This window comes from Hesperophylax consimilis, chromosome 7, assembly GCF_061612785.1.
Source record: "Hesperophylax consimilis isolate HC1 chromosome 7, BYU_Hcon_1.0, whole genome shotgun sequence".
Lineage (NCBI taxonomy): Eukaryota > Metazoa > Arthropoda > Insecta > Trichoptera > Limnephilidae > Hesperophylax > Hesperophylax consimilis.
The window spans coordinates 41,199,115-41,220,277 of record NC_142842.1 but is presented as its reverse complement, the minus strand read 5'-3'; the positions used below and the strand labels follow the sequence as shown (position 1 = coordinate 41,220,277).

Sequence of the window (21,163 nt, the reverse complement as noted above, 5' to 3'; positions counted from 1 at the left end):
CTATATATAAACTCCCTTTCTATAGAAGTAGACTAACTGTACAAAGTTTCATCTAAAGAAATTTCTTTTAACATGCATGCACATCTCGTAAAAAAATAAGGGCATGTTAATTTATTTTAGCACATTGATTGAAGGTGAGCCCAGCAAACCATTATTTTTTTTGTAATTACTAATAAGTAGTAATATATATATTTTGAACCCCATCTTCTTATAAATTTTCTATTATAATACATACTACTATAACTAATCGTTAGGAATATACATGCATATTTTTTTTGCTTTGTACTAATGGATAAAACAATATATTTAGTAGTCCCGAAGAGAGGTTGTACATATGTGACGTCATCATTCTAATATCTTCATCTTTTTCGTTTTCATACAAGACATGTAAGAAGGAAGATTTTTCATCGATGACAAACGTATAACCTCTCTATGAGACTACTATATTATTTAGAAAGTTCCAATAGAAATAATATCATTGCAGAATAAAATAGCGAAACACAAAATGTGAAATTTCAAAATGATACTATGTATTTGAAGGATTTTATTTTTACGTATTTCTGTGTAAGAATTAAATTTAGGATAAAAACGACGTTTAGTAATGGACATAATAATTTACTTTGTTATGTTTCGAAACCTACAATTCGTTTCCTAGGTTTTAACCATTACATACTCACTATGTATACCCCTGGCTTAGGATCACAGGGAGCTAACCAGGAAAACTGGTGTTTTGAGTTAAGCTTGGTTTCGGTAATGCCATAATAATATTTACTAGTGACACAAAGCTCTATCTCGTATATACAGCCATTTAAGAGATACAGTTGGGATATGAGCACTCCAAACTTTATTTGCATTTATCTCTGTTTTTCCTAAACCCCCGTATAGCAGCGATACTTTTATAATGAATTAGATGTAAAATTACAATGCATTATGTAAATAAATACATAATCCAGATTTCTTTTTCAATTACTAAATCATTTGAGTGATGTTGGAATGTTTTCACAGATTTTATAAACTTATGTATCTCGTTGTCATTGAAGGAGACAGAAAATAAAAATTGTTTATGGGAGAGTTTTCAACATTCGTTTGTAAGGGGCCAGTAAATTTTTAAATAATTTAATTCATTCAATTATTTAAAATGAATGATTTTTCTTGTTATGTCCATCAGTAAACAGCACTAATTATCTAAGAGAGATCACGAATTAAAAAATAGGTAAACATTTACTTTTTAGACACACACTTAGTACACATTATTACCAAAAACAATACTTTCTTCCAACTTAATAACTGTTATTTTTTTTTTTATTAAAACTATCAAAAATGTAAAATAATGCATTTAAATAGAAAACAATCCATTATTATAAATTATTTTGAGATTTTTGTTCCAATTTAGTTTTATTTAGCAGCACCCAAAAGGGAAAGTCAAATTATGTCCAATTTTCCTATCAAGTCCTGTGCGTGTGAACCGATTCTAAATTTCTCTAATAAACAATAAACAGTGTTAATCTCAAGCGACCTACCCGGTAAGTATTGTACTGTATAATATTATCTGCCTGTACAAAATATAAATAAATAAGAATAATAACATATGTGCATTCTAGCATCACATTCATCAATCAAATGCTTTGTACATATAGTTTTGTATTAGTGATCGACGATCCGGTGGATGCAATCTGTTAGACATAATTTTTTTTTTTTTTTTTTATAGTGAATACCTCACAAGAGTCCCAACTGCTCCCGTCTGGAGCCAGTGAGACTATGGCATCCCCAATTGGGGGATGTTGTGAGGCTGAAGGTAAGTGGGGAAGGGAAAGAGGAAGGTGGGGAAGTACCTGGCTATTCAGATCTAGTCACTAAACACGGCTAAAGCCATTTGGAGCAACGTTTCAATTCTGAATGGTGGTCTTACACCAGGGCGATACTGGTAGTATCTTCCACTCTCAAATTGATAATAGTTTGACTAGTCTATAGTTGGTAATAATATAGATCATTGTAGAAACGTATTATATATTTGTACAGCGCCCTTGAGGTGATTTTGCACTAAAACAGTGCTATACAAATATTATTATTGTTACATATTACCTACTGTCAAATGTCACATTGAAGTAGGTAATGAAAATTCAAGATGGCCGCAAACTAGATGGAAAATTATCTATTTAAATTTTAACAAAAATGCTATTCTTCTGCTCAAAAGAACCATCCGCACAGCATCCCCAAAGATGACATAGGCCTTGAGGGAAATAATTTCCTCCAGGACCTCTTCTGTGTGGAGATAATGTTAGAAAAGGTTGCTTCCACAACTTTTATCGTAATAGTTTGGATTATTTTTCATTTCAGGTAATTTTAAAAATATGACAGAAATGTGAATCGTAGCAGAAGTCCGGGACGCCCGAGGAAGACATGGCATGATCAAGTGAATCAGATACTGGAATCGGGCCATGCCAAGAGTCAGAATAATAGAAGAGGATGTATGAGACAATGTATGAATGTGAATGATGCAAGAAGAGTGTGCCAAGACCGAGTTGCTTGGTGTTCCGTCTTCTCTGCCTACCCCTGCGGCGAAAAACCGTGATGGTTAGTTAGGTAATTTTAATATATTTTTTTTACAGTGATTTAGGTGAAGTAAATTATTATTTTTTAGTGGTGCATATTGTATGTGTGTGTCTAAATATGTAGTAACCGTCTTACTAATTAGATTCTTACACGCCCGTTCAACATTGGTGTGGTAAAGCCAGCCTCAAGCCTGGCTTAAAACCGTTTTAACCAAACAAACGCCACGGTAATAAGTCAAGTTTTTCACTGTTCTGACCTTATGCACCGCGTAATATTTACACTGCGTTTTTTAGTAAGGCTGTAAATATTTACCAAAAAATTAACAGAGTTGATATATCCACAAATTAAATACATTTTTATAAAAACATAAATAAACCAAATGTTTTCAAACATTTTTTTGAGATGTGGCATCAATGGTTGCTGTATTGACAACGTCTTCAAATAATTAATTTAAAAACAAGTATAAAAAATACGATATACACAATCATTGAAACTTGACACTTATAAATAGCATAACAACATTACTATGTTTTCTTCTTAAAGATATTTTGAAGATTCATGGCCGGCTTGGAGTGCTGGAACATTTGTGACACTCTTCTCCCCACGGACTCGGGATTGGCCAGGATGCCCGGCAGACCAACGGGAGAGGACACGTGGGAGTGGGGGCCCGTGTTGTAGTGGTCCTTGTTCGAGGAGTGGAGGGACACCTTGTGTATTAGGGACTCGATGGCAGACTTGTGTTCCGACGTGAGCAAGTTATCGATGTGAGCCAGATTCCTACAGAACAAATAATGAAAATTAATCTTATTCTATATCTACTTCCTATATGAGATTGGGAAACATACAAATGAGCAGATGCCTTTTTCGTACGGTATAGCAAATATCTAGTACTGATATGTGCTATTTTATTTATTTGCGTTATAAATTATGGTGACAGGACATTATAGAATTCAATTTCGCATGACTTTCAAAGCAATTTTGACATTTTTTTGTGAGTTAATTATAATTATTTAAAAAAATAATCTTCCCCCAGCTACCGTTAAAATATAATGAAGAATAAAATTAAAAAATACCACATTATAAAAAAGGCATTTTTTGAGGGCAAATTTTAATTTGTATTCCAACGTAAATCGGTCTTATGGAATTTAAGTTTTCGCCCATCAAAATACTTCTTTTAATCATATTAATTTTTGCTTTATATTTTATCATATTCGCTTATTAAATAGAATAAAAATATTTTTTCAAATAATTCTCATTAACAAATAAGTTGCCTCTAAGATCATGAAAAATTTTGATTAAAGAAATAATTTTTCATTTTGGATAAGTATTTTGGCCTCAAATGCCAAATTTAAGTTCTGTATGAAAAGGGCCGCGTGACCGTTCCTCTTAATTATATAGATTTGACCAAAGGTTGCCAAATTTTCAAAAGTTGTGTCCAAAATCATGAAAAATGCCCCATATTTTATAATTAAAAATACAAATAAATAAAATAGCTCATGCCCCTACTAGTTTTGTTGGAAAAAGGCAGCACAGACGTTCCTCTTAATAAGGAGATTAATTTGTACTAGACAGGGTTCAAAAGGGCTGATGGAAACAGTAAATCCAATTCACAAAGAAGCTAAATGTAAGACATTAGGACCTTACGGCAGGGACATTGTCGCATTGCTAACACATCATAAGAAATTCAGTTCTTACCTAAGAGAGGGAAGCAGAACATTCTGCACAAAATGTTCTGATATATTTTCGTGGGTTGCCATTTGCAAGGCGGGTAACAGTTCTGTGAGCAAGTCTCGTATTGATGAAGCGTTGTCTGAAGAGAAGATGGGGGAGAAGCACAGCATGGAGAGATGGGGAAGAACTGAAAACCAACAATTATTAATTGGTTACTAGCTGTACCCCTCTGTGGTTCACTCTGTCTGCGCAGATAGAGAAACAATAGCGCAAGTTGCTTTTAAGTCCAACAAATGGCTCTGTTTTCCAAATAAAGCTTGTTTTTACCTGCCGCAGGTGGCATCTATGTAATATAGGTATATTAAAAACACATGCGTATTCGAATGCAACACTTTGAAAAAATTCAAAGCAATCGGTGAAGAACTTTTTGAGATTTAAGATTTTGAATAAACGAACATTTACATTTTTTATTTATATAGCTAGATAGATTAAGTTATCAAAAAATTCTTAACCTTTTGTTTTTATCCAGATCAAAACATACATTTTTTTTAAAACATCTGTGTATAATATATCATTTTGTAATTTATAAACTTCAATGAGTCATCAAATTTGATCGAATAGAAAGGAATTTTAGTGTAAGAACTTGTGTAAAAGGGTTCACAATGCATTAAGTGTACCCAATATTCCTAAAGATTGCAACATATTTATTTGTAGACCAGCGGCGTGCAGTGAATTTTTCCGGTTTCCAAAACAAAAGGTTATCCAGTTGGTGTATTTTATAGCTGAACTGTGTGACCTATTGAGTTTTTAAAATTATTCTTTAACTCTCACTTTTCATGTGGAAAAACTGTTATATAAACTTTTTAGGAAAGAGATAACTCATTGCAGCTGTTTTGTGCAAAATATTGTAATTAATTTACAAATTTCGTTATTCTGGAAAATCAGAAAAAGAGTCACGGCACACCACTGATGTAGATAATTATCAGCAACTAAAAGTATTTTTAGAAAGGACAATAAATGAAAGTCAACACAAGAATGTAAATTATGTATAACCTTCAATCAGTAATCATTAGTTTAATTACTTAACCAGCACATACCAACATTGTTTAATAAACATTCCTAAAAATAATGGGGGAAAAGGCTACTTACTTCTTGGAAAGTCTATTATGGTATCATAATACTAATTGGAAACATAGATATTATAATTGTTGTTTTTGAAGAAAACATACAATTTCACAATGGGATAAAGGAAAGTGTGAATGACTTTGTAAGGGATGTTCCCATGTCCGGGTATCCAAGGAATGGCAGAGTCAAACAAAGTCCTGGTTACAAGCAGGCAGAAAGCAGTCAGGCAGGGCGGACCCCCACTCCTTGTTCCATTAGAGAGGCGGGTCTATGCGCAACCCTACTTCGTAATGTGCAAATTTTTTGAGTGTTGTAACATCGGCTACGATCGTGTAGACCGATAACAACATTTTTCGTAAATGATATTACCAAAAATTAGGTATATATTGTAATATGGATATGGATTTCATAACAGAACAATTAAAAAAATTTACACATAAGTTTTAAAAAAAACATACCTACTTATGAGGAATTTTTTTTAAGGCGTGTTGGTTATTTTTTGTAAATCCAAAAATTGACACAATATTGAAAGGGTTAAGAATTTTACCACAATATATTGGGCCATTTTTAATGAAAATAAGCTCCTCTATCGTCCCACTTCGTTTGGTCCATAGCTTACTGGACATATAGTCTATATAGGTATATTAACTGTAAGAAGCTGACCTTTGTTAGCGGTGGTCACATCCCCCGCGGTGAGAATGTGGGCCAGGGTGCGCGCCAGACAGGCAGCCGTGGGGGCCCCCAGCGATGAGGAGCGCTCCTCGCGTGCCAGACCCTCCAGAGACACCCAGCACTTGTCTGCTGTGGCGTGGGGCACCTCCGCCCGGGACACTAACGCGCCCAGCCCTCCTATGGCGCGGCACTTTACTATACTGTAAATATTGTAATGTTTAGACTTATTTTTAATATAATTGAGTGAGGGTAGGGAGGTCCTGTTTTGACTCAACCATTTGACAATTCATCTGTCCGTACCAACCAAATTTGTTTATTACGTTCCAGTTTATGATGGTTGCCACATTGGATACTATCTTTTTGTCCTGCCAGAAATTAAAAAAATTTCAAAAAAGAATTTTTTTAGACAAATGGATTAATTTGATTATTTGAAATAGAAAAAAATGTTACCAAAAATATTTATGGTTTATAATTAAGTAGGTTAGTATTTAAGTACCTACTCACAAATCTTATGATTCCAGAGAAAATTTTGGTATTGATTTTTAAATAAGAAAAAATTAGAAACATACTTTTTTGGATGCGAGGTCTTCTGTTCATTCATAAAACTACTAGTAGTACAGATTATATAAAGGGTAAAATTATTATTAGGTATTCCCAAAATGGGAGATACCAAGGGCACCTCAGGAGCAACAGGAGGAATACTTAGGACAATGGTATGAAAAAAGCAGTGATAAAATTATGTGGAATAATAATGTTATCCACCAAATTGCAGTATGAAATAAAGCAATACATACACCGTAGAATCGCTGACCAGCGTCACAATAGCTGGTACCACCCGGGCGCTGAGGATGTGATCAGGCAGACAGGCATGCTGCACCAGGTAAGTGAAGAGGCCGGCTGCAAAGGCACGAACCTGCTCGCTGGGATGCACCACACCTGCAACAAGCACCACAGGTTATATATTTTAAATTTCCTTGAATACCAATGGTGCGCATTGCTCCTTGACTGACGGTAGGCAGCAGCAGGTGTTGATTATTATTATTCATCATGAAATAATGTATGAAAGATAAGGCGCTTAAGGCAGATTGCGACTAAACATTAGATATTAGTATAGCAGAAACAATTTCTTACAGTAGAAAGATTATGACTTAACTCAAGCAATGGAGATTTCCGTGTGTTCGGTTTTTGATTCGGCCATTCGATTTAATTAACGGAAGTCTTCCGGTCAACGTCTGAAAATTTTACCGCGGCCCGCTGAGAGTGGTTAAATTAAATGTTAATATTCTAGAACGTTTTTAATATTTTTTATTGAATTGTGTTCAACGGTATTGTGTCGGCGGTTACTTAGCGTAAAGATGTTTTCAACAGAATAAATTTTTTTTCGCGGCCCGGTACCAGTCTGTGGAGCAAATGGACCGTGGACCGGGGGTTGGGGACCACTGCTTTACACCACTAATAATTATCCCGTAATGATGGGTTAATAGACAGAGCGACAGAAAGAATTGAATTCAAAATGTATTAAAAAATTTCACATTATTCAAAAAATGAACTTACTCTCCCAGAGTGCCGATAAAGTCACATCTAATAAGTTTTTCCTCTTATTTGAGAACCACACTATTGGGATTCCAAGAATGGCGCAAGGAACAGAACACATCCCACTGCATATTGACCACCTGAAAAAAATTATTTACATCAAATTTAATATATTTTGAAATTGTCTTTCTCAGGCGTCTTCAACTTCTTCCACATTCGCTACTGTATACCACAATCTTACTGTTAAAAAACTACGTTACATCGAATAATATCTCTTTTCATATTGTGTTAAGTTTTCAACAGCGATATCAGTCAACTACTTGTCGAGTTTTGAAAGCGCAAACATACGCAGTTTTAATATATTAAGACTACATACCAAATAATATCACCATACTTGAAGATTTAAATGAATGAAATACCTTTTTATAATATTCCCAACAGTCTGTTCCTCTCCCTCCTGGGAGCCGAGCACGGCTCCAAGGTAGACGCTGACCAGCACGGCTCCCGAGGTTTTCTGCTCCTCGAGCCGCGCCAATCGCTGTTCTATCTGGGAGATCTCCGCTTCCATCCGCGGCCGCACCACGGCGGCCGTGAAGTTTGCTCCGAATATAACGCACAGAGACTCAAACAGCTCCATGAACGCCGTCACTACAGTGGCGTCCTCAGTGCACTGGGAGTTGTTGACTAGTAGGTCCAAAAGAGTATTTATGCTGGAAAATTAGAGGAAATGGATTAAGAATAGAGGGTTTCTTCAGTATCCATCTAAATCAAATTAATTAATGTTGTACATATTCAGATTATCGCACACCATCAGCTCGGCATCGGATCGGTACTGCCTTGCCTCATTTCACTAGCTTGTCCCGAGGCGAGGCAATGCCTTTACGATGCTGATTAGTGTGCGTTGCAGTATGGAGTTTAATACATTAATACAAAGAACTCTGAACGGCTCGAACTGAGGCAATGCTGATCTGGTGCCGGGGTGATAAAGTATGCGATAACCTTTATTATACTTACTATGTATTAACGAACCAGTCTCTCTCACTCCAAGAGACATTATTGTCAGACTCTGACATTTCGTAAAATATATTAATTAGTTGATAAGGATTATAGATTTGATCTTCCACTAAATACTTGGGATTGCAGAATGTATTGGCGTGGAAATATTCCGAAGCCTTCTTGTCAATCAGTTCTCCGTAAGATAGTTCGTTCATGGGATCATTTTCCTTCATTAATGATACATTTACGACATAAATGAAGGCCATTATTACTGTAGAGTTTAACATTTTGAGACAGGCAACACTGGTTTCAGCCTTGTTTTCTGAGAGAGCCGTTTTTAGTCGGTCAAGTAAGTGCACGCAGAATTCACTTTGAAAGATTCCTAAAAGAGAAAACAATAAAATTAGAAAGATAAAAGTAAACAATGTAAGTAATACAGGCTACACAGTGTACACAGCTAATCAATATGAGAAAAATCTTTAAAATGAAACATTTTTGTGGTTCATTTCAATGTTTGAATTTATCAGTCAACTAAAGTTGAATGCTAGCTTGATGGTGACGGTAGTGACGTTGACAGGATGTTAGCAGTGACTTAAATTGTATTGAAATCTTTAAGAAATTCCAGAGGGAAGAAGTTCAGTTGTTAAAGCGAGAAAAACGAAAGGAGAAGCTATGGAAAGAACTGTTAAAGTAATGTTCTCAACCCAACTAAGGGAGTGAAAAATAATGATGACTAAAGTTACTATACATACTGCCATGATAAAACATAGTTAGAAGCAAAACCAGTTAGTAAAAATTAGGCATACTAAAGGTGTTGGTAAACAATTTCAAACACAGAGCCACTCACAGTTAGGCCTCAAATTAACTTCTCCAATGGAAATATGACAAATATATTGTCACCTACCATTTAACAGAGAGCTCCTGGCCATGACAGGCGCCAGAACCCGGATACACATGTTCCCGATGGCCGTGTCCCTGTCCATCAGCAGGCCGTACAGGACACTCTCCAGCTGGGGGAACTTAGTGGCAGCGGCCGAGGGGCAGATCAGCAGAGCACCGAGGAGACCCTGTCTCCGGATCAGATTGTCACTCGACTCGCACATGGACACCACCATGCTCAGTAACAGGGAGCTGAGCAAATCTAACTGGAAACAAAAACAAACCATTCAACCAATTATATTGCTACCAGTTTGTGTCCTGGTGCTGCACGTTCTAATATGGACTGTTGTCAGAAATAAAAGAAAAAACTATGATGTTTGGAAAGTAATCTTTAGGCATAAGGAATACCAATTTCGGCAAATGTATTATACAAACAGGATTTAACATGGCGTCAACTCTAAAACAAATTCCGCTTATAAAAGTTTTTACCAAATATGAATTTGAATGCATGTTTTTCCACTCTCCCAATGTAAATACATAGTTGTTTTTTATAGTAATTAAATTGGAAATAAAAGTGCCAAATCTGAATTGATAGTGACAAGAATGCAGACAAGCAATAAATTACCTATGTACTCATAATAATGTAAGTTGATATTTTTATTGAAGATAGTATTTATATGTTGTCACGAATGACACTTACGGATATGTAAGGAGCTAATGCGATAGAGGCTTCTGCCCCCAGCAGTCGTTTCTCCACAGATTTACTGCTCAGCATTTCCCAGCACAATCCCAGCAGATCACTATCCAAGCCAGAGTTCACTTCTGTGTTCCACTGCAGTAAAATAACTAAACCTGAAACAAATACACAGTTAATGCTTGTATATAACTGAACAAATTATGATATACAAACTTTTGTTTAAAAAAACAAAGAACTGTAGATATATAATCATTCTTTAATTCAAAAGGGTACAGGCAGAAAACTCAGGAAGTGATGTTCCATAAAGATAACAGTAATGTTGGTAAATATTTGTAGTTTCAATACCGCTCAACAGATGTCATTAGAGTGTGTAGATTTAAGTTAGGATATTTAGTTTATGTAGTTTTAAGATATCTCCATTGGTGGCATTAGTAATATCACAAGACAGAGATAACATGTCGGCCGTTTGGGTCTAATAATAGTGGATTTAAGATTTTTCAATCATTTTAACCGCTCATGTGGTAATATTATTTATTAAAGACCATTTTTTTCAACAATAACCCTAAACCTATACAAATTAAATGAGAGAGACTGGAACGAGGGAGACCGGAATCATGTCAACTGTTATGTGCAGATGTAGCCTTGTGAATGAAGGGCCTAAGTCATCAAAATGAGTCTCAAAAGGTTGCTAACAAAACTTGTCTCTTTTTTTGCAACCACTGTCGAAGGTTACAGCATTCCTAAATCCATCACTTTTAGTAGAAATCAGAGAATAATAATAATAATGATGATTAAATTGACGATTAGTTGAACAATTTTTAGATAATTGTAACCCAAACAAAACTAACAAAATGGTTTACCTGAAATAATTAAGGCCCTGTCTTCTTTCTCCATTTTCTTCTTAAGATTGAGTAAAAGTTGCAGCAGTTTGTCCCTTTGTGATTGTTCCGGGTGAAGGAATATTGCACAGACCAACAGGCCAATCACTTCATCTCTTTTTACCAGAAGGAGATTTGGCACTATCTGTAGAAAATAAAGGTTCAGATGTAAATCAACATTAGAATACATATATCAATTTGGGAGGCAGGTATAAGTACTGCCGCCCCGGGAACCATTTATAGGATAACCAACACCCCTGCCGTAGGTCAAGGGTCAATCGATTGAGAACTTTTGGAGATTTAAGATTTTGAACAAATGAACATTTACATTTTTATTTATATAGATAGATAGATAAATGATGTCTTGAATTATTATTATTATTATTATTATTATTGGCACCAAGCCGAAACGTAACATAACAAACATAACCTGATTCTATCATATATGATAGAAACAGGGTAGAGTACCAAGTAAAAGTTTTGAAAAATGAATTATGAATGTGTGAAGAGATATTTTATTACATTCTACAAACTGAATCCTGTTACTCTATGTCCATGTTTCAACTTGTTGCAAAGTAAAAAAATGCTAAAACATGTGCGCATCAATTTTTATGACCGTGCTTGAGGTATGTACTCAGGTTTATGTAGAAATAATAAAACCAGTTTATGTATTCGTCTAAATATATATTTTTTGACAGTTTTTTGTTTGAACATCTTAAAATATAAACATGAAATAAATATATATGAATAATAAGATATATTATCTGTTAAACGGAAAACAATTGCATTTAAAAAATATTGTAGTTTTTATCCCAATATTATGATAGTACTTTTCTCTGTACAAAAAAATAATACAGTTAGAATTCTGACAATATGTTAATGTAATCAGAATCAAATTAGAATGCAAGGTGCCAAGGAACCATTTCAAAGATGTCACATTCCTACATCATAAATAAATAAATAAATAAGAAAGCAGGTACATAATATTATGCATTCAAAATATTTCTTTTTATATGGTGTTGGCAATTTTGAATAGCCATTAAATGTAGGGCCGGCCCTATGCAGGCGCAATTGGAGCAGTCTGTTCCGGGCGCCGAATTTCCAAAGCGCCAATGATACCTAACACTCCAAACACGCCCTTGAGAATATTTTTCATTACACTGGCACTACACAAAAATAAAAATCATCCAAATATTATTGATTACAGTAATCATCACCTACCTAAGCCAGGTTCGCCAGGCTCCATTTATCAGGGACGGCCTTGATTAAATGGATTGCAGCTAACTTCAAGTCAAAAACGCCGCATACATTCATACATCATTCATTTTGCGATTTTGAAAACAAAAAAATGGCGTTCCGCCACTTTATCTATGAAAAAGTAAAAATGACATCATTTTTGTTTCAAAATACCACAGCTTTTCCCAAAAATAATGGGAATTACGCCAAAAGTAATGCAAATGAATGCTATCCAAGGGCAGCAGAAAATGTAAGAGTGATACATATAGACTTACTTTTGGTAACGTGGCAGACACCACATAGACCAGCCGCTGAAGGGTGATGGCCTGACTGTTGCCGGCAATATCGCTGAGTACTTCATTTCCCTTACTGTACGGCAGATTGCACGATTTCATCAGGGCTGACTTATATTCACTGGGAATATTGCTGTAACATAATATAACAACGTAAATAAGCTTAATGAACTTATTCATTCAAACAGTTTCTGAACATTACATAATTATTGTAGATTAGCCTCTGGACGAGTCGAGATCGAAACACATTTTATACTTAAGTTATCCTTATTGAAAAGGTCTGTACTATAAATCTTAGGATTAGCGATTATAGAGACACAATAAAAAAATAAGCGCTGTAACAATGTGCACTGTTTACAAGACCACACCATTAGCAATGTATTTTCTAAGAGGTACAGTGCATTTGTCAACTCTACATGCTTCATATGATGAATACATTTCTTAGAAAAACTTTTCGAAAATGTCTTTGAAAGATCAGATCGTTAAAAGCATATCATCAGAAAAGGAAAACATTTGGAATTGTAATTCAATTCATCTAATTTCAGTCAATATTTAAGTTCTGTGAAAGTCCTATTCAAGTTCTGTTATCATCCTAGTTCTGTGAAACAGCTGGACCATGATGAAATAATAACAAAACTTAAATAGAACTTTCACAGCACATGAATTTAATGTTTGATGAGTTGTTCAAATTCAGTGAAACAACCATTCCTCAGAATATTGTTGAAAGTTATTATCACAAGATATTATTACAAACTGTAATAGTCCACTTTTAAAAATACAAACAGAACCTATTTATCCAGGCTTCGTTCTTCCCCGCGATACTACCATCACGTGAGGTCTTGACATTCTCCAAAAACTGTCCCCTGGGCCAGTCGTGCTCCGGGTTGTCGTTGAGGCTGAAGGTGTCCTCCAGGGTGGTGATGGACTCCTGGCGGTGCAGCGGGGACTCAGCCACGGACTTGGGGGAGCTTACCACCACGTCCTCCGCCAGGATGGCTGGCTCAAATGAACTGGTGTTCGAACCGTCCTTCTGAGAGCTATAATCAAATAGTTAAACCAGGTGTTATTTATTTGCAACTTGATTTGGGGCCACGGAAATGTAAAGAAAGCAAAATCAAATGATTGTGCAGTCCAGATACAAATTTTGGAGATCGCTCTTTCAGAATATGCATCAGTAAATCTAGGAATAAACTCCCACATGAATTAAGAAGAATAAAAAAAAGTCAGTTACAGAATTCTGAGTGAAATTCAAAATTCTTCTCCTCAGAAAATAATAGGATGTATCCATAAATAAATTGTAGGAAAGTTGAAACAGTTAGGTACCTATTTCAGAACTAGCCAGTACATAATAATACTTAAAGCCGGCGTCTCGCCTGATCTATTTCATAAAATCTATGAAATAGATCTGTGAGAACATGTTTTCTAGGGAATATAAACTAGTCCTGGGTCGATCGTGAATGACCCGCTCATTGAAACCTGCTCACGAGCTTATAAAGAGCGAGCGGGTTATTTTATGATCAGCACCCAGGTCTCGCGACCCACTCTCGCGACCTGGGTGTCGGAGTGGGCGAGCACACATAGATTGTCAGCACCCGGGTCTCGCGACCTACTCTCGCGACCCAACTGCCGGCTACCGGTGTGGTGTGGCTAGCCACCATAGAAGATGGAATAGAAGATACATGAATTTTGTAGACCGGGAATCATATCTCGAATCACTTTATTGCGACAAGAGAAAATTTGTCTACTTAATAGAGATGGTAGATTCCAGAAATCTAAAATATACCATCATTGTGGTTCCGGTTTCAGTTACCGGAGACCTACATAGAACTGCTTCTTCTTCCAGATTATTTTGGGACCAATTCTTGATGCCAGGAAGATTTCATTTTCCCGTAGCTTTTTATTTTGTTTCATTCTTGAGATTATTCCATAAATCTGAACCTTTTCACAGCAATATAGATAAAGCAAGGAGTGCACCACGTGCGTGACAGCACATGAGAATCTATTTACTGATCAATGTTTCTTCTGGCCTCTGGGTTCTTGAGACCTTAGGATTTATTACCTGGAGCCATTTTTATCCGAATCAATCATCTCAAACTGGTCCGGCGTCATGCTATGTGTAGATATACTGCTCCCGTAGTAATTCTGTGTGGCGGACTGCGGCAGAGGCTGTAGCTCTTGGTCTAGGTGGGCAGCATCAGCCAGGTCGGCGTTGGTCAGCCGAACCGTCTCTGCGGAGGTGGTCTCTTCCTTGAAGGGGTGCTGAAGGGTATACAGGGTCGTCTCTGAACTGGGCATGTCTGACGTGGGACTGGAGAGAGAGTTCAGGCTGGCGAGAGCTGCGTCGTAGAGCTTTTGATAGTTGACTTTGTCAGTTTCCAAAGCTAGTATTTGCTTCTTTAATGTGGCCACTTCTTCATCTTTCTGCAAACACATGTAAAGTTACACAAATAAATTCCAAATTTCATTGTTATTTGCAAAATATTTTGTAGTTAACCTAACAAAATCAACTTTGCATACTTTACTCCAAGCTCCATTTCTGACTAAGTTTCTCCTTCTTCATTTCACAAACAATTTATGATGTTCTAGGGGCTAAAATAGCTTTCCTACCCAGAAGCATAATTTATTGACTTTTTGCTATCATTTTTGACCTCAAACATATATTTTAATGTTGCCAAGTATTTATATTACTAAACAGAATACAGGTTATAAGTAGTACGGTAAAACGGGGTGACTTTCATCAACTTTGAAACTGTTGCGAAGGTTGAAGATGTGTTCGGTGTTGAAATTAAACTATGTAAGATTTTATAATAGATTTAATCTGTTGCCGGGATAAAACAGCCGTGAATAAATTTTAACAATATTTTATATACCACACAAGTAATTAATCACAACAGACACAGCAAGGATTATTTAAGTAATAGCGGCGTGAAATGATTAAGTTGTTTTGATTAGCGCGTTAAAAATATGTAAGTAGTAGATTGCCTGAGTACATTCCTGCTGTCGCTTATATAAGTCGCGAATGCATCGAAAATAATCCAGCGAGTAAGTAGATGGGCAGTACCTACGGTGTATCGTAGTAGGTTCTAATGCGATTCAAGTTGCACCTAAGAACGTTCCCGAACATTCTAGTTATTATCACTACAATATGTTGCCGCCCGTTACTCCGAAGATTCTAGCGGTCGCCCAGTGCCTGTAGGAATAGGGCGGTAGTTTCTAGTACTGTCCGGCTTGGCCTGTAGGCAACGGCCGAAGTGTCCAGAAGGTTCTATGACGGCCTAGATACCGTAGCACCTTAGCGCTTGGTACTGTGTACTAAGTAGTACCCGACACCATCTGACTCGAGTAGTGGCGTACCACTACAAAACTAAATCAATGCGATTATGAATATTCAATTAGTTATATATCGACAGACACTGATATACTTTACAATACAAATGACACAAAACTATCATAATCATTGACGAATTTATAAAATTTGTATTTACATTTTTCTCTGCCTGAAATATCTAAAAAAAAAACAGCACAAAATTCAACCCACATTATGTTTTAAGATTTTCACGGCCAAAAGTATTTTTGTTATTTGTTTTTGGGGTGTTATGCCGTGTTGCACTAACTCCTTCTTTAGCCAACGTTTCGGACAGCATTGCAGTGATCATCCTCAGGCAGATGTGTTATTGTAAATAACACCAACCCAATAACACATCTGCCCTGATGATGGACACTGCAATGCTGTCCGAAACGTTGGCTAAAGAAGGAGTAAGCGCAACACGGCATAACACCCCAAAAACAAATAACAAACACAAAATATGTTTGAATATAACTAGAAACCAACTATATTACACTTATTTTCGATGCTTCATTGTATCCACTTTGCCTAAAAAAACTCATTAAAAGGAGGCGAGTAATTTTTTTGTGAGTGGTAGCGGGAATTAAGCAAATATCTGTGATGACCAAAGTTGCCATGCAATTCAAAAGTCACCCCATATTACGGTATGTAATGTGAAAAGTTTTACTCACGGCCAAAATCCATTCTGCTTTCTCGTTATCAGTATTGGCGCATTTTTCCAGATCAGTATCAATAATATTTATTTCAATAGTTTGTGTCTTTCCATCGGAGACAGGCTTGGGAGTGCTGTTGACCCCTTCCCCCCTGTAGATGGAGACGAGGCCGGCGGGGCGGGGAACGTTGAGACCAACATCGTCCCAGTCTTCGAAATCCTGACAAATCAAAAACTAAAATTGTAATACATGAACCAATCATTTATTGTACAAGTTTTTTTTTTTTTTAATTTATAATTTTGAACGAAATAATAGTTTCAATAAGAAGGAATTCCAGTCATTTTTTTTACCCTTGTTGATTTCACAGTTCAAATAATTTTCAAAGTTTGCATTTTTCAAAGCCCGCCAAAATGATTGAAATCTGACAGGGTACGAGTGATGTCACAAGAACTTCAGTTTTGTCGGTTAACATTAGGGTCAATCCCACTTGGGTCCGTATGAAATCTACAATTCCCAATTTAAATATTTAATAAGATTTCCAAAAGACATGAATTCTTTTGAAATAATTTGTATACCGCAGTTGTAACCCATGTGCGAGTCTATGCATTGTCTGTATTCTAATGCACATGGCCGATAGAACGTTTTTCAAAATTGTGTCAGAGCCCGCCGACCCAATCACAGGGTTTTTATATTTCTTGCGGTTGTAATCATTTTTAAATGACAATTTATCAACTCTATGTATAATTATATATATACATATAATAAGAAGTATATATTCAGAATCAGATTTTTTTTATCTATATGAATTTTTTTTTAACCCCTCAGGACTCTGGCATATTTCGTCAGACGGTTGGAGTATTTCCGCTTTGAAATAAAATCCAAATAAATGTATTATTTCTGAACGTATCCGAAAACTAAAAAACTGTTTTGAAAGGTAATAAAATACGTTTCTGAATTTTATTATTAGAAATAAACATATCATTTTTGAAATAGTAAAATTATTAATATAAAAAGTAAAAAAACGGCTCACTTCACGTTTTTTGTAACTTAAATTACTGATAATGAAAAATACACATTTTATTATTAGATATATGTATTAAAAACATAATCTCACTCGTTTTTTTGTCATTTCATATAAAAATTATTGTTTCATTTTTTTTTTTCAAATTGCGGTTGGAATTCTTTGGTTTCACAGATATGTAGATATTAATGCTTAAGATTTGAATAATAAAGCGTGGTGTTTTCTCTTTTTAACACCGTTTAGATCGTATTTCTCACCATAAGAGTAAGGGAGACACAAGGATTTCCATGAGACCATACGAGCTGTTCCAAAAGCCAACAAATTAGCCAGCAGGGTTAAGCCATAATGTTTTTCCTTAATGATGAAAAAATACAATTTCAAATAGAATTTGAGAACTAAATTTCACTATTATCAAAACTGCAGGCTTTTCTTCCCCACCTTCACTGTTCTATTTAATGTTGTCGCATCACTAACCTGTTCCGGAATTTCATCAGCAAAGGTAATGGAGGTGAGTTTATAGTCTTGCTGCAGGAGGTACTCATTGATCAAATAGTTGAGGGCTCTCTTCTCGTGAGGTTTCAGCTGATCTTCATGTAATAACTTCTCACAGCCTAAATCTATCGAACAGACTTCAAAATCTAAAATGAAAACATAACAAAATAATTGTAATATGTAAATTGTTCTTAAACATTACAACTCTAAACACTTGTGAATTCCACATGAGAGTTCAAACGCCGGGAATTAAACAAAGAAAAGGAAACAGGAGAGAAAAGAGAAGAAAAAGAGAGCTAAGCTTTTTTTACATTAACTCCAAACAGAAGGAAATGAGGAAGATAATTTCCTTCAAGGGAAATTATTCTTATTATTATTATTCTTTTCCTGCCGTGCAGCAGGTGGGCAAATGCATCCGCCGCCAAGACCTGGGAAAACCTCACCCCACGAACACAGCACCCCTATGGCAGAGGTGTTGGTTACCTCCGCCTCCGAAAATTTATATATGTATAGCGGCGTGTTTGTGAAAAATCACCTCAAGGGCACTCTACAAATATTACTTGCTAGGCATAAACAGATACAGAAAACATGCTTACATGGAAGGTCACTTCAGATAAATACCATTTTGCATGCAGAAGACAGATTATTAAAAACACTGCACATTGCATGATTTCACTGTTTTCAATCTTTATCATCGGTTTTACATTTATTAGAAATTAGTGGCAAAAGAAAAGTTGATATTTATTGTACCAATTTTCAGACTGGAGAATTTTTTACAAAACAACCGTAAAAAGCTTAAAGTGTAAGCTTAGCACTGAAGGTTTCATATTAAGGGTTACAAAATTGTAAATGATTGATACTGTAATTTGTAAAATGTATAAACACTTTGATACTGACCAGCTGCTTGCGTGAGGTTGGCTCGTAAAGAGTTGATGGTCTCTCTCGCCTTTCTCAGCTCAAACTCCAAGACCGCCACATCGCTGCCTCTCTCTCCGTCTTCTGACAGCCTGGTCAGGTCCAGGGAATCCAAAGTAGCCTGACTCGGAGAGCGGGCTAAACAAATAATTTAATTATTCATAATGTAATATTTATCTAGCTGAAATTTGTTGTGATGAGGGAGAGTCAGTCACCCTTTTGAGTCAGTCACCCTTTTGAGTCAGTCACCATTTTGAGTCAATCACAATTAAAATCACAATTTAAATTTCATATCTACAGAGTATTATTGACAAAATTCAAAACAACATTTTAGTTTATTGTTTACTATTCATTCCATAACATCATTGTATATGGATGCATAACAAACTAGAAATACATAAAACACCATTTGCAATACTGCGCCAATTTTCATAAATCTTTTTATAAATATAATAGGTACCTACAACATTGCAAACATGATAACATAAATGTTAACTCTGAAAGAGTGGTTTCCAAATGAAATCTAAATTTCTCACTCTTGTTTCGGGTGTGGTACTCTTATTTGAAGAGCAGAATTGATTTTCATTTATTATCAGATACTTGCAAGCATTTAGCATTCATCGCAAATGTGAATGGTAAATGCTTGGATTATTTTTAATTTCAGATAATTTAAAATATATGACGCAAATTTAAATGGTAGCAAAAGTCGGGGATGCCCGAGGAAGACATGGCACGATCAAGTAAATCAGATACTTGAGTCGGGCCATGTCAAGAGTCAGAATAATAGAAGAGTATGTATGAGACGATGTATGAATGTGAATGAGGCAAGGAGTGTGTGTTTGGCGGTCCTTCCTCTCTGCCTACCCCTGTGGGGAAACGGCGTGATGGTTAGTTAGTTAGTTTTATCATTAGTACTAAAACCCTCAGAGAACCCTGGCCGCTGTTGCTCATCTTATATTCAAGGATATGGTGTTGTTCCGCACACAGTTTAGGTCTTCGAACACTTCTTGGTCCTGCAGGCTTATTGCAAAGAAGACTATTTGGTGGCCGGCTATCATCCTACAAACCCTACTCAGTGGAGCCGTCCCAGTATTATCTCAGTTTCAATGATTGTCAGAAAATATTTCCTCACCTGACTAGAAAGGTTCTTCTAGGGATCTTCCTCTTAAAAATTGCTGCACCTTAGGACCGGTCTGATTTTATACAATTTGGATTGGTCTACTTCGAGGAGTATCGATTTGAAATACCTTTGAAGACCACAGAAACATTTGGCCAACAGTGCCATTTATTCTTCCGTAAATTTCCCAGGATATAACAATTTGGGGCGTACATACATCATAATATTTCACTACCTGCCAGAAAATAGAAGTGGGTGTCCGCGGTAAAAAAAAACATCAGGTTTGAAATTATACACTTAAAACATAATAAATAAATTGCTAGTTTAATCATAAATCATACTATGTTCTGGCCTGTGATATTAGAATTCGTTCGTAAATAGATTTAAAATATATATATAAGGACCTACCAATCGGCAAAGAAACATCTACAGATGGGCGTTCGAAGTTTCCAGGATTTGAGAAAAACTCTTTTAGTTGAGGAACCTCCCTCCCTGACTCTACCAACTCTGTGTGCAACTCCAAAGCAGTCAACAAAAAATTGTCTTGGAGTAGTTTAGCGGCCACATCACTGTACGTTATACGCGGAACCGAATATTTCAAGACGTCACTCGCGTCTTCGATATATTCGGTCATTTTTACTGTTGTTTCATTTAAAAAGCTGTTTTGTTATATTCGTGTATTTTTTCCTGACACTGACATCCGCACATTTTATTATGACTTAACTAGCGCTTTTAATAATAAGGCAGGTGAGAGAAATAATAGCCAGACAGGTATATCTCGGGTAAGAACCATAAAATGTCAATGAGGAAATAGGGCATACTAGTAACGTTTTTAAATAAAATGTTCACATTATTAAGTTATTCTTATTTGAAATCAGATGATTATATTTTCAAAAAGAAAAAAAATATGAGATTGACAATTTGCTGAAAATAGACGTAATTCCTAAAAACTATTCTGTCATGGACTTGTTTAAATACCCTCGCTACCCAGTAACCTGATTTTACCACTGCCCCGATCTTCCGACGGACCAGATTCCATGGATAAAATAAATCAAATTTATTTGACAGATAGATAGATATGGATAG

The 21,163-nt window shown here is 35.8% G+C and overlaps 1 protein-coding gene across 1 annotated transcript; it reads right to left on the bottom strand.

The window, feature by feature from the left end:
• Positions 1 to 1,321: 1,321 nt before the first annotated feature.
• On the bottom strand, positions 1,322 to 20,777 carry LOC149422787 (RAB11-binding protein RELCH homolog). Its single transcript, XM_089634008.1, has 17 exons — positions 20,486 to 20,777; positions 18,943 to 19,098; positions 18,028 to 18,191; positions 16,551 to 16,751; positions 14,593 to 14,954; positions 13,322 to 13,570; positions 12,516 to 12,666; positions 10,987 to 11,149; positions 10,130 to 10,281; positions 9,455 to 9,695; positions 8,569 to 8,932; positions 7,974 to 8,264; positions 7,576 to 7,694; positions 6,816 to 6,957; positions 6,013 to 6,221; positions 4,249 to 4,411; positions 1,322 to 3,330 (listed from the first exon to the last, which is right to left on the bottom strand). Exons 1-17 carry the CDS (start codon positions 20,709 to 20,711, stop codon positions 3,078 to 3,080), a joined length of 3,606 nt encoding a protein of 1,201 aa, XP_089490134.1. The 5' UTR covers positions 20,712 to 20,777; the 3' UTR covers positions 1,322 to 3,077.
• Positions 20,778 to 21,163: the final 386 nt, after the last annotated feature.